At 38.9% G+C, this 15,196-nt stretch overlaps 1 protein-coding gene and 1 pseudogene across 1 annotated transcript; both read left to right on the top strand.

Moving 5' to 3' along the window:
- The first annotated feature begins 4,308 nt into the window (after nucleotides 1-4,308).
- Nucleotides 4,309-13,555, top strand: LOC127682466 (SNRPN upstream reading frame protein-like; annotated as a pseudogene).
- On the top strand, nucleotides 13,372-14,591 carry LOC127682047 (small nuclear ribonucleoprotein-associated protein N-like). Its single transcript, XM_052178469.1, has one exon. The coding sequence runs from the start codon at nucleotides 13,742-13,744 to the stop codon at nucleotides 14,462-14,464; it is 723 nt and encodes a 240-aa protein (XP_052034429.1). The 5' UTR covers nucleotides 13,372-13,741; the 3' UTR covers nucleotides 14,465-14,591.
- Nucleotides 14,592-15,196: the final 605 nt, after the last annotated feature.

Below are 15,196 nucleotides of genomic sequence, written 5' to 3'. Positions count from 1 at the left end.
GCCATGAACATGATACTAAATAGGTCATAGACCCTAGGAAAAAAACCTTCTATTATTCTGCAAAATAAAAATACCAACAAAACAACAACTGACATATTTCTATACCCATAAATCACTGCATCACTCAACCCTCCTCAAATAAGTTTCTTCTTGCAGTAGCTGTTAATTATCAATGAGATCCACAATTGAAGAGTGTGAAGTCACTGAGACATGTTGATATAGTCAGTCTTAAATGAAATGGCTATATCAAATCTCTCCTTTCAAAGCTCAGGAATCTATTTAGAAGAGGAAACAGAAAGATTGTAAGAGCCAAAGGTGACATATGACTCCAAGGAAACAACATTTTCCAGACAAAACAGAGCAGATGGATTTATAAATGCTCAGATACTATGGACGCAGTCACAAAATTTGAAATAAAATTAAGCCAGATACAATCATACCTTGGAGAAGAAGTGGGCACAGCATCCCACCCCTTAACAAGGAACTACCAGAATCAATACTTGCTGGGAGAGGGGAAAATCATTTTTCTCCAGTGGAATGACATGGATATATCAAGCACTCTAGGGTAGTCCTTATAGTCAGGAGTAGTTTACAAGACAAAACAAACTCCATGTTTTTCACTTTGTTTTCTTTTGTTGTGGTTCATCAGTTTTTGTCCTGTTTTTCATTTTATTTTGTTTTGTTATTTTTGAAAGGCATATAAAGAAAGCATAAAGTTAGAAGGGTAGCAAGAGGGGAGAATCTGAGAGAATTTATGAAGAGTAGAAAGAATAAGATCAAATATATTGCATAAAATTAAAAAAACCTGATATTTCCTGCTTATCCTTGAGGTAAAAATAAGCATATCAGTTTATTATAAACAAAGATAATATTCATGTCTGATCAAAACATAATTGATTAAAATGAAAATAAAGGAACTTCACAGTGTAGCAGTCCTTTATAAATGCTAGAAAAATAATGATTAAAATGTAAATTTAATCTATACACTCAAAAATACATCTAACAATGATATAATAGCTGGTTCATTAGGAACATAAATGGAATGCTACATATACAGAGATGACAGCAACTTAGCACAGGAGTTGAAAAATTCCCTCCATGTAATAGTTCCTGATTCCAGAACAAACATTATTGCTTTTTCTCTTGGCCCTGACCTGATCTCTTTCAGAACAAGCAATCATGACAGTTATAACCTGACACCAAAGATGAGTCTTGGCATTCTTGCTCAGTATCCCCAAGAGGCTTTTCCTATAGTTTCTGTTTAAGGATATCAAGTATGTGAGAGTCATAAAGTCATGCACACAGCATGAATCATTTCATGTGAATATCAAAACCAGAATAAAGTTCTGTAGTTGGTGACAAATTGAGCTATTGAAGTCTAAGAACTAGACTACAATACATGTGTAAGTACAGGACACACTGCCATGCTTTTCATAGTACAATCTCTCTTCTATTCTAGAAGATAGGAAACAATTATAAATCTAGCTCATTTTCTTCAACACCTCATCTCATATACTAAACCTGTACCAGGGGATGATGATTACTAACCTGGGTCTTGAGGGATTAGAAAGAATCTTCTGGGGTTTGAGACAGAAACATTTTAACTCTAAATCCCTGGTGCACTGCCAGGTATCAGAGTCTACCAAGGAGATAACCAGAAGATTATTGACAATTTCAGATAATGGAAGCATGAACTACAATCATGGTAAGGAAACAGTTTTGTAACATGCCAGATAACAAATACTTTAGGTTTTTCAACTATTCAACACTATTGTTGCATAAACAAAGGATATGGCTATATTCTAATAAAACTTTATTAACAAACACAGCTACAAAATGACACATAGTCAACCTTTACCCTGAAATAAAATAGACAACCTTCAGCAAATAGACATGGCCTACAGTGGAGGAGAAATTTTAACCCAGAATTGTCCCTGTATAAAGTAATGGAGGGACAAAAATGGAGCAGAGGCTGAAGGAAAGGTCATTCAGCGACTGCCTCTCAATGCAATCATTCCATCCACAGACACCAAACCCCAACACTATTGCTGATGCCAAGATGTGTTTGCAAATAGAAGTCTGGTATGACTGTCCTCTGAGAGGCTTTGCCAGCACCTAAGACAGATGCAGATACTCAGAGCCAAGCATTGGACTAAGCCCAGGGACCCTAATGGAAGAGTTGTGGAACAGCTGAAGAAGCTGAAGAGGATTACAATCCCATAGGAAGGGCAACAGTATCAATTAACTGGACCCCTCAGGGTCCAGGGGAACTAAACCACCAACCAAAGAGTATACAGGGGCTGGTCCTTGGCTCCAGGACAAGTTTACACATTTAGCAGAGGACTGCCTCATCTGGCATCAGTGGAAGGGGAGGCACATGGTTCTGTGGAGGCTTGGTGCTCCAGAAAAGGAGGATGCTAGAGGGGCGAGGCATAAATGGATGCGTGTGTGGCAATGAGCACAATGAGGCAAAGGGGAAGGGCTTAGGACGGGGCTTTGTGGAGGGCAGACTGGGAAGGGGTATAATATTTGAAATGTAAACAAACAAAATTATTAATAAAAAATTTTTTAAATCCCAGCAATGCAACCAGAGGGGTGCACAGCTATTCAGTAACAGGAGTAACTACAAACTAGAGGAAGGCTTCACAAGAGACCCCAGCCACAGCATGTTGTAACATGTAACAGCGTTACAATTTAACATTGTAAGTATGGGAACACATTTGGAGATCATTGTATTTCTCTTTCATCATGAAATCAAGAGTATCAGAGAAGAGAAACTTTTAAGTATTTATTTAATTCTTTTATAAATTCATACATGCATAAGATATCTTGTTCATTTTTCTGTTATCCTCTCTCAGCCCTGTTGCTGTCCCACTCAAAACTTACTTCTTCCTTACAAGTATACCTTTTAGTTTTATATATATTTTTGTGTATTTATGTAGCCCACTGAATTTAGTTAGTGGTGCGTACATGAACATGAACAGGCGGGGGTGCTATCTACTAGAGTAAGTCTAAATTACTAGTGCCTCTATCACTGAAAAAACACATTCCCTCCAGCTCCAGCAACTATTAGCTGTTAATAGTTCCTCAGGGAGGGATGTATTTGCATGATCCCCTCCTCCATCCCCTAAGTCGTAGGTGGTACCAAGTGTTTACAGTTCTTGTGCAGATCAACATAGTGGCTGAGAGTTTGTGAGTGCAACAGCTATTTTTTTGTCCTAAAAACAGCATTTCAAAGTACTTCTCCCCACCCTCTGGCTCTTAATTTCTTTCTGCCTCTCTTTTGCCATGTTCCTTGAGCCTTGAATGGGAAACAAATTATTTAATGGTAAAGGATGATGACTTGAAATCAACATTCAGAGAAGCAGTGTTTCAGATGGAAAACAGTTTCTGATAGCTGAAGCTCAGGAGAGAGAAAAGAAACCACATACACAGAACTTGCTCGTGAATGCAGCTTCACAGCTGTTATAGGTTGGTGTTATTTCTCAGCCCAACTATTCCACACAACTTCTTTACTTTACATGTTTTTAGCTCCTAGTTTCCATCAGGTTTATCAGTAATGGCAATGGCACAGGCTGAAATGTTCAAGCAATGGTAAGAATCATAGTTCAGTCCACAATTAATTCTCTTGGAAGATTTCCAAGAGTTACACTTGTGAAGTTTTGGGGAACACAATGCTTAGGAGAAAAACTTTTCTAGATTCTTGACTAATATACACATGGAAGAGGATTGTAATGCCTATGAATGAGATTTAATCTCTCATTCTGCTGGAGCAGAAGAGGTAATCTGTAAGTTTAAAGTAAACCAAAATATAAATTCATCCACCTGAATTTAAAGTTGTTTTAGAAAGAAAAGAAAAGATGGGGTTTGATGAGCACTCACAAATTGCAATTGATGAGCTATCCATTTTTGTTACATAAAATTATTTAGACATTTTCTTCCTACAAAAATGCATTTAACAACAGAAAATTAGATGGCAGGTGGACTGTCAGGATAATATTAATAATCAATACATATCACAAGCTAATTTATAGTTAAAAGCCTTGATCAACACCCAAGTTTCAGAGACACATATTTTCTCTTTGAATCTTTTAAAAGACTTGTATAGGGATGAAGCAATTTGAGAATCCTGATCAAACAACTTCTCATTTTGAATGGTACAGTGACAGCTGCTAAGCACTGAACTTATTAATAGTACACCAAAATTAAGCTTCTTGTCATCAGTTCTCTAGATTTGCAAACACATGAGCAATTCTATCACATAATTTATGGGAACTCAGAGTTGTAAGAAATTATGGAACTTTAAACATGTCAGTGTATAAGGAGAGGAATCCAGAGCTGCTGCAGCCCACTGGTATGTGAATCTGGGTTTTGGTCAGACTATTATCTAAGAAATGTGGTCAAATGTAGAGCAAGTACCAGGTTTTGAGAGAACTCAGCTAGGCATACAAGATATCAGACCTGGCTCTCAGAGACTGGGTCTTAAATGTCTGATTAGATATAATCCAGGGAATAGAAAAGAACACATGTAGACCTGAGAAAAGGCCTAGAAAACTAATGAAATTGCAAGGTAAACAACATCACAAAAGTGGACTATAGAAGCTGTATAACATTGATTGGTTCTTAGGACCCACTACAGACTCATAAGTTTCTGATTCAATGACAATGAGACAAATTTATAACACTGACATTTATCTGCATCCTGTGGTTACAGCTGATACTATATTACCTTCTGTCATAGTTGTGGGTTCTGAACAAGATGAAGTGAAACAAAGATGATACAACCTTCTCTATTTTTTTAATACAAATTAATTTTATTCAGTACTTTAAACAAAAACACTGGAATGAAATGATAGAAAGAGAGGGATGGTAGTAAAATAGGCTTGTTCACATACAGGAGTTGGGGTGATTGGGGGATTACATTTGTAGTTCATGTTAGCAAAGCTCCTCAATTATATATTTAGAAACTCCAGCTGCTAGAGATAAGCAGATAGGAAAGATGACAGTTTTCTGCTATTAAAAAGTGTTGTATTACAGCTGGAAGAAGCACATTTACAGGATCAGTTAGAGGCCAGACATAGTGGTGTACATTTGTGATCCCAGAAATTGTAGGGTGGGGTACATATAGTAAGTTCATTGTTATTCTTGGCTACATTGTAGCTTGAGGACAACTTGAGCTAAATGAGAACCTGGGTTTTTTGTTGTTGTTGTTGTTGTTGTTTTAAAATACAGTTGGAAAGAGTAGGCAGGGGAGGTAGTAGCTAGTCCATGCAGCATGTGCCATAGTTTCTCCATTTGGCTTCACTGCCAGAGCATCCTGGACTCTGGGGACAGACCAGATTGTCTCCTTCTGCTAATCTGATGGGCTTGCCTGCTGTCCACTAGGCTTTGTTACCAAGTGGGAAACTCCTCAAAAAATCTCTTGCCTTATTGTTATCTCCTCTGTGATCTTGGGGCAGGGAACATCAGTTGAAATAAATGTGAGAAATACATGTCATATTATAATGAAGGTTCATGAGAAAGTGCAGATGACACTGAAATAACTTAAGGACTGTTCCTCGGTGTCCATGGATTGTCCACTGTGACAGATTCTTGATCAGATGTTCTCCAGTGATGACTCTTGGTGAGAGTGATACCACTGTTTAAAACTAAATTAGGAATCTTATTTTTCTATGTTTTACTTCATTGAGAAAAAAGCTTCGGCTTGTTAGTTGCTCTCTCTCTCTCTCCCTCTCTCCAACTCTCTCCCTCTCTCTCTCTCTCTTTTTCTGGATATTTTCTTTTTTTTAAATATTTTTATTTTCTATATTCTTTGTTTACATTCCAAATAATCTCCCCCTTCCCAGATCACCCCTCGCCATATGTCCCATTAAACCTTCTTCTCTCCATCCATTCTCCAATCACCTCCCTCCTTTTTCCTGGTCCTTATATTCCCCTCCAATGCTAGATCAATCCTTTCCAGGATCAGGACCCTCTCCATACTTCTTCATGGGAGTCATTTGTTATGGGATTTGTGCCTTGGGTATTCAGAGCTTCTGGGCTAATTAATATCCACTTATCAGAGATTGCATTTCATGTGTATTCTTTTGTGATTGGGTTACCTCACTTAGGATGATATTTTCCAGATCAAACCATTTGCCTAAAACTTTTGTGAATTCATCGTTTCTAATTGCTGAGTAGTATTCCATGTGTAAATATACCACATTTTCTGTATCCATTCCTCCTTTGAGGGACATCTGCATTCTTTCCAGCTTCTGGCTATTATAAATAAAGCTGCTATGAATATAATGGAACATGTGTCTATATTGCATGCCGGGGAATTCTTTGGGTATATGCCCAGGAGAGGTATAGCAGGGTCCTCCAGAAGTGTCAAGACCAGTTTTCTGAGGAACCACAAGACTGATTTCCAAAGTGGTTATACCATCTTCCAGCCCCACCAGCACTGGAGGAGTGTTCCTCTTTCTCCACATCCTCACCAATACCTGCTGTCTCCTGAGTTTTTGACCTTAGTCATTCTGACTGGTGTAAGGTGAAATTTCAGAGTTGTTTTGATTTGCATTTCCCTAATGACTATTGATGTTGAGCACTTCTTAAGGTGCCTCTCAGCCATCCAAATTTCTTCAGGTGAAAATTCTTTGTTTAGATCTGTACCCCAATTTTAATAGGGTTATTTGGTTCCCTGGGGTCTAACTTCATGAGTTCTTTGTATATATTGGATATTAGCCCTCTATCAGATGTAGGGTTGCCATTTTTCCTTTTAACAGTGTCCTTTGCCTTACAGAAACTTTGTAATTTTGTGATGTCCCATTTGTCAATTCTTGATCTTAGAGCAAAAGCTATTCATGTTCTTTTCAGGAACTTTTCCCCTGTGCCTATGTCCTCAAGGGTCTTCCCCAGTTTCTTTTCTGTTAGTTTCAGTGTGTCTGGTTTTACATGGAGGTCCTTGATCAACTTGGACTGAAGTTTAGTACATGGAGATAAGAATGGATCAATTCGCATTCTTCTGCATGCTGACCTCCAATTGAACCAGCACCATTTTTTGAAAAGGCTAACTTTTATTCACTGGATATTTTCGGCTCCTTTGTCGAAGATCAAGTGACCATAGGTGTGTGGATTCATTTCTGGATCTTCAATTCTATTCCATTGGTCCACTTGTCTGTAACTGTGCCAATACCATGTAGTTTTTAACACTATTGCCCTGTAGTATTGCTTGAAGTCAGGGATACTGATTCCCCCAGAATTTCTTTTGTTGTTGAGAATAGTTTTAGATATCCTGGGTTTTTTGTTATTCCAGATGAATTTGAGAATTGCTTTTTCTAACTCTGTGAATAACTGAGTTGGGATTTTGATGGGGATTACATTGAATCTGTAGATCCCTTTTGGCAAGATGGCCATGTTAACTAAATTAATCGTGCCAATCCACGAGCATGGAAGATTTTTCCATTTTCTGAGGTCTTCTTCGATTTCCTTCTTCAGAGACCTGAAGTTCTCATCGTATAGATCTTTCACTTGTTTGCTTAGAGTCACACCAAAATACCTTATATTGTTTGTGGCTATTGTGAATGGTGTCTTTTCCCTAACTTCTTTCTCAGCCTGCTTATCCTTTGACTATAGGGAGTCAACTGATTTGCTTGAGTTTATTTTATAACCAGCCACTTTGCTGAAGTTATTTATCAGCTATAGGGGTTCTCTGGTGGAGGTTTTTGGGTCACTTAAGTAGACTATCATGTCATCTGCAAATAGTGATAATTTGACTTCTTCCTTTCCAATGTGTATCCCCTTGACCTCCTTATGTTGTCTAATTGCTCTAGCTAGAACTTCAAGTACTATATTGAAAACAAATGGAGAGAGAGGACAGCCTTGTCTAGTCCCTGATTTTAGTGGGATTGCTTCAAGTTTCTCTACATTTAGTTTGATGTTGGCTATCGGTTTGCTGTATATTGCTTTAACGATGTTTAGGTATGGGCATTGAATTCCTGTTCTTTTCAAGACTTTTAGCATGAAAGGAAGCTGAATTTTGTCAAATGCTTTTTCTGCATTTAATGAGATGATGAGATGATCATATCGTTTTTTTTCTTTGAGTTTGTTTATGTAGTGGATAGCATTGATGGATTTCCTTATATTGAACCATCCCTGCATCCCTGGGATGAAGCCTACTTGATCATGGTGGATGATCGTTTTGATATGTTCTTGGATTTGGTTAGCAAGAATTTTATTAAGTATTTTTGCATCAATATTCATAAGGGAAATTGGCCTGAAGTTCTCTTTCTTTGTTGAATCTTTGTGTGGTTTTGGTATCAGCGTAATTGTGGCTTCATAGAACGAGTTGGGTAGAGGTCCTTCTGTTTCTATTTTGTGGAATAGTGTGAAGAGTATTGGTGTTAGGTCTTCTATGAAGGTCTGATGGAATTCTGCACTGAAGCCATCCGGTCCCGTGCTCTTTTTGATTGGGAGACTTTGTATGACCCTTTTTATTTCTTCAGGTGTTATGGGACTGTTTAGATGATCTATTTGATCCTGATTTAGTTTTGGTGTCAGATATCTGTCTAGGAAACTGTCCATTTGCTCCAGATTCTCCAGTTGTGTAGAGTATGGGCTTTTGTAGTAGGATCTAATGATTTTTTGAATTTCCTCAGCTTCTGTTGTGATATCTCCCTTTTCATTTCTAAGTTTGATAATCTGGATACTGTCTCTGTGCCCTTTGGTCAGTCTGGCTAAGGGTTTATCTATCTTGTTGATTTTCTCAAAGAACCAGCTCCTGGTTTAGTTGATTCTTTGTATGGATCTCTTGGTTTCTACTTAATCAATTTCAACCCTGAGTTTGATGATTTCGTGCCTTCTACTCCTCCTGGATGAAATAGTTTCTTTTTGTTCCAGAGCTTTCAGGTGTGTCATTAAGCTCTTAGTGTATGCTGTCTCCATTTTCTTTTTGGAGGAACTCAGGGCAATGAGTTATCCTCTTAGCACTGCTTTCATTGTGTCCCATAGATTTGGGTATGTTGTGTCTTCATTTTCATTAAATTCTAAAAAGTCTTTAATTGCTAAGAGAAGAAAAGATATTTCCATTTTACAAAAGCCCAATTATCAGGCCAGTCATCTTAGATTATATACCATAAAATAGAATTTAAAGTATTTGCATACTTTGAAAGTGGAGTTAATGAAATTCTTGGTATAAGAATATCATGTTGAAATGTGTCCAGCTAAAGAGGATCATTAGGAAACACTGAATGCTTGAAACAGAGCTTGAATAGTGTACACTTGTGAACATGGAGCTCAACAGAGAATTTGAAGGGCAGACATTAATCATTCCACACTGGCATTCTTTGTGATGTACTATGAGCCTTAAACAAAATACACAGATATTTTGACTCAAGGAATGTCACCATCTAGTTCATATTTTGTGAAGATCATTCTCATAACTCTGTGATATTGGGGAACACCAGAGGAAGAATAAGGTTATGGCAAAGATACAGACAAGCAGAGTACACGAGTGAGAAGGAAACTATATTTTATTTGCAGGACCAACGTAAATGTTCATTTTATTTTATGAAGAATTTTAAGTTCATTCTTTCTCAACTACACTATATATATATATATATATATATATATGTGTGTGTGTGTGTGTGTGTGTGTGTGTGTGTACACACACATTATATTTCAGTATTAAGTGATTCTCATTCCAACTAGTAGATCTTAAGGAAGTAGCTGGGTTAGTAAAAACATTTCACTTCTTACTGTGAATAAGACCTTTGAAATAAGTTGTCTAACTTATTTATTCTGATGTGTATAATTAAAATGACTTATAGTGTTTTGTGAAGAATGAATAATATGTTGTATGGTTACACCAACTGATATAACCCAGACCTAGAGAGACAAACATCACATATTTTTTGTCATCTCAGACAATTAGCTCCAAATCTTCAAATGTGAGTACGTATTCTAAGGTATCTACAGAAATCAAATAAGTAAAAAAGGACCATTGTTAGACTGGAGGAGGAATAGAGAGGGAAATAGCAAAATACATGTGATTTGATGGGAAGAATGAGAAAATCACCGGAGCTACAATTAGGGACAGGGAGGAAAATAAACACAAAAAGAGGGAGGAAGATGAAATAGCAGCGAGGATGTCTGAACAGTTGTAAGGAATCAAATTATGAACTACCTAAATTACCTATAATACATCAAATTGAGTAAACTTTTTAAAGAAGAAATAAAGGTCCTTAATGAGTAAACAAATGCCTACTAAACATCACAAACAATTGTAGCATGACTATTTATTCCAAAAATATTACAGAGAGTTTACAGAGAACACAGTTTAATAAATTGACTTAAATGACATATTTAAATGACAACATACTTACCTAGGGCTCACAAAAAACAAAACAAAACAAGACAAAACAAAACAAAAACATCAGGAGCTGTGTAGGTGTCCTATAATTTGGCAAAAAGTAAATGTTTCAGTAGTTGGTCTAAATTTTCTGCAGCTCAGAGTTATGTAATTAAAGTTAACTAGTACTAAATAGAAACATTATATACTCTGCATAGTAATTAACTGATTTTTAGAATATGCTGTTTTCCCATGAGGTTTTCATGAATTAAAACATCTAATAATTAATATATTCCAGATAATGTATGGCATAGTCACTGCTTAGTAATCTTATGGGTTTTCTCCTCTCTCCTCTAGCATCCTTGACATGCCTGCTGAGTTTGGAGGAGAATGCATAGGCAATAGTCCATCTCTAGCTGGCCACTAGGGTGGCACATTGGCTAAGGAATCTACTTCTGAAAAATAAATAAAGCCATTAAGCAAAATCAACTCTTGTGATGTCCTAAAACCTAAAATTTTAAGATATAGTTTAGATGAAAATTTTCCACCTAGAAGGAAAATGCTCCCTCTAAGAACTAAAAACCAGCGAAAACTCCAATACCAGTCATGAGACTCCCTCTTTTGAATATTGATAAGGGTTGTCAAAGAGACTCCCACAACATTACAGGATATTATTGTTGTTCTTAGCTGCCTCCATAGGTGGAAAGTAAGTTCCTATCACTGAAGACACCATGTACCTGAAGATGCATTTCCAGAAGCCACTGATAGGGACCTGACCTGAACACATCCTCCCTGAGGACTAGATTTTATCATACCAGAAGGCACTGAGGAGCTTCCAAAGGAAGCAAGCAATCCATAGCCTAAGTAATGGATCTTGAAGGAAAACCTACCTGCAACCTAACTTTACTAAACCAGCATAATCTCTAACTACATCCTAAATATTTGTTCTTATTCCCACAGATAAGTGTAGTGTTAACTCCACATAACAGACAGACCATCACAGAGTTCCACGAGCAACCAAAATGTAGAGTTGTGCAGCCCTGTCCCAATTTAGACATCTCTTACAACTCTTAGACTCACTTAAGGTTCAGGGATCATTGTGAGAGAAATGGAAGAAAGATTATAAAAGCTTGAGGAACAAGGAGTTTTCCCTGAGATTGTATCTCCTAGGAGCTATACATATAGAGTCTCATTAACATGACTGCCTGTCTCAGTTATTGTTCTTTTATGATAGGTACCCCAACCTTAGCAGGCACCCAGAACTTAGCACAACTGATATCACGATAAAAACACCATTCAGACCTTCAAAACCCACAGCATATATTGAGTAATGCTTGCCAAAACAGGAACAAAAGACCTAGCCCACCTTCCAAAGAGTAGGTGGGGACTAAGTCAATGGTTCTAGGATATGGCTGGGAAAGGCCCTGAGTGGAAATCCTTACATGTACTAACTTTGCATTTTTTTTCTGTAGTTTCACTTCCTTCTAACTTAAATGTGGCAACCAGGATATGGTTTTTGTACATAAAACACTAAGAACTATAAGAATAAGGACTCATGGTTTGGTCAAGTAACCACTGAGCCATGGGCCTACAATAAAGACTTTCTGTTCTGCCTTAAGAGTGTTCATTTGTCGAAGACCAAGTGACCATAGGTGTGTTGGTTCATTTCTGGGTCTTCAATCCTATTCCATTGATCCGCTTGCCTGATATTGGACCAATACCATGCAGTTTTTTATCACTATTGCTCTGTAGTAGAGTTTAAAGTCTGGGATATTGAATCCCCCTGAAGTTCTTTTACTGTTGAGAATAGTTTTAGCTATCCTGGGTTTTTTGTTATTCCAGATGAATTTGAGAATTGCTCTTTCTAGCTCTATGAAGAACTGGGTTGGGATTTTTATGGGAATAGCATTGAATCTGTAGATTGCCTTTGGCAAGATGGCCATTTTAACTATATTAATCCTGCTGGCAGTTCCTCAGAAAACTGGGCATGTCACTTCCTGAGGACCCTGTTATACCACTACTGGGCATATATCCAGAGGATTCTTCAGCATGCAATAAGGACACATGCTCCACTATGTTCATAGCAGCCCTATTTGTAGTAGCCAGAAGCTGGAAAGAACATAGATGTCCTGCAACGGAGGAATGGATACAAAAAATGTGGTATATTTACACAATGGAGTACTATTCAGCCATTAGAAACAATGAATTCATGAAATTCTTAGACAAATGGATGGAGCTGGAGAACATCATACTAAGTGAGGTAACCCAGTCTCAAAAGATCAATCATGGTATGCACTCACTGATAAGCGGATATTAGCCTAGAAACTTTGAATACCCAGGACATAATCCACAAATTAAATGATGTCCAAAAAGAATGGAGGAGTGGGCCCTGGTTCTGGAAAGACTCAGTGCAAGAGTATAGGGGAATTCCAGAACAGGGAAGTGGGAAAGGGTGGATGGAAGAATAGGGGGACGGAAGAGGGCTTATGGGACTTGCGGGGAGTGGGGACCCAGAAAAGGGGAAATCATTTGCAATGTAAAAAAAAATAAATTTAAAAAAAAAAAGAGTGTTCATTTGTGCCGGGCGGTGGTGGTGGCACACACCTTTAATCTCAGCACTTGGGAGGCAGAGGCAGGCAGATTTCCGAGTTTGAGGCCATCCTGGACTATAGAGTGAGTTCCAGGACAGCCAGGGCTATCCAGAAAAATCCTGTCTCGAGTCTGTGTGCTCCGGAGGTAGGAGCACCATCAGGGGTCCTGGGAGCAGGAGCTCTGTGCCATGGCCGGTGGGCTGTTGCAGCAGCCTGTGGGCTGCGGAGCGTGATACCTTGGTTGCCCCAACCTGTAGACTATGGGTGGGGTGGGAGCTCTTCCGTGGCCTGTGCACTCGGGGTGGGGGGAGTTGGAACTCTGTTGCCGCGGCCTGTGTTGTCTCGGCCTCTAGGCTCCTGGAGCTCTGTCAGTGCTTCATGTGGCTTCAACCATGTCGGAGCTGAGTTGAGGTGGCACGGCTGCTTTGGAGGAAGGGATCGCTTACACTTGAGAAGAACTACTGAACAGCACATGCCAGAAGTTGAGGTCCAGGTCAAACACAGAAGGACAGCCTCACTGAACAACCGAGAGTGTCACTTGTACCCACGACGTTCTCAGCAACAGCAAGTTCCTGTGGTGGATTTCCAGGCAGAGCTGAGATAGGCTTTCTTAGCTGAGACACCAAGAGGTGGTTAAAGCAGTATTGCAAATTCAAGGTGGTGGAAGTCAAGGAAAACAGGACCCATCCACTGTTTGTGAAATTTTGGTCAAGCTTACATTGTGTGTTAATAGTGTGAATCAAACCTTTATTTATAGCCCTCCTCCAACTATTAAGGATCTTGAAATTTTAGTGTTGACAACGGCTATTGTGGAACAGCAATCATGACTGTGGGTAAGAGTAGCAAGATGCTGCAGCACATTGACTATAGAATGAGATGTATCCTGCAAGATGGAAGAATCTTCATTGGCACGTTTAAGGCTTTTGACAAGCATATGAATTTGATCCTCTGTGATTGTGATGAGTTCAGGAAGATCAAGCCAAAGAATGCAAAACAACCAGAACGTGAAGAAAAACGGGTTTTGGGTCTGGTCTGGCTACGTGGGGAGAATTTAGTTTCCATGACTGTGGAAGGTCCACCTCCTAAAGATACTGGCATTGCTCGTGTGCCTCTTGCTGGTGCGGCAGGTGGCCCTGGGGTTGGAAGAGCAGCTGGCAGAGGAGTACCAGCAGGTGTACCTATTCCCCAAGCTCCTGATGGATTAGCAGGCTCTGTCCGAGGAGTTGGAGGCCCATCCCAGCAGGTCATGACACCACAGGGAAAAGGTACTGTTGCAGCTGCTGCTGTTGCTGCTACTGCCAGTATTGCAGGAGCGCCAACCCAGTACCCACCAGGATGGGGAACTCCACCTCCACCTGTAGGCAGAGCAACCCCACCTCCAGGCATTATGGCTCCTCCACCTGGTATGAGACCACCCATGGGCCCACCCATTGGCCTTCCCCCTGCTCGAGGGACACCGATAGGCATGCCCCCTCCTGGAATGAGACCCCCTCCACCAGGAATTAGAGGCCCACCTCCCCCAGGAATGCATCCACCAAGACCCTAAGACACAGTTGATAAATTTCAGCCCTTCTCTTTCCCTATAATGCTTCTTGTGAAATTGTGTCGCCTGCAAGCTTTTTGACCCCTCTTACTGCATTAACTGTAGATAATAAATACATAGAGCAATTCAATTGGGGTTTTTCTTTGTCTGCTGATTTTGTTAAAGTTAGAGTAAATCCAAATGTGGATTGTTCGTGAAATTAATGTTAAAGATTACTATATTAAGTTTATATTAAGTAAACAAAGACAATGAAAAAAAAGAAAAAGAAAAATCCTGTCTCGAAAAACCACAAAAAAAAAAAAAAAAAAAAAAAAAAAAAAAACGGAGAGAGTGTTCATCTGATATGCTCTGGTGGGCATACCTCACAACACTATTGATATAAAAAGACAACATGACCAAGGAAACTTATAAAAGAAAGCATTTAATTGGAAAGGATACTTATAGTTTCAGAGAGTAAGTCCATTACTACAATGGTAGGGAGCTTGGAAGTAAGTAGGAAGGCATGGCCCTGAAGGAATAGCTGAAAGCTTCTAAATGATCCACAGTTTAGATGAAGACATAGGGGAGACTGGGTCTTATGGGAATTTTTGAAATCTAAACCCCCATACTCCCAATAATTTCCCTTCTCAAATAAAACTACACTTTCCTATCCTTCCTAAAGTGTTTACTAACTGGTAACCAAATATTCAAGTGTATGAGCTGATGGAGACCATTATCATTCAAACTATTGCATTA

The sequence above is a fragment of the Apodemus sylvaticus genome, chromosome 4 (assembly GCF_947179515.1).
Source record: "Apodemus sylvaticus chromosome 4, mApoSyl1.1, whole genome shotgun sequence".
Classification (NCBI taxonomy): Eukaryota; Metazoa; Chordata; class Mammalia; order Rodentia; family Muridae; genus Apodemus; species Apodemus sylvaticus.
This window is presented reverse-complemented; position numbering and strand designations above follow the sequence as displayed.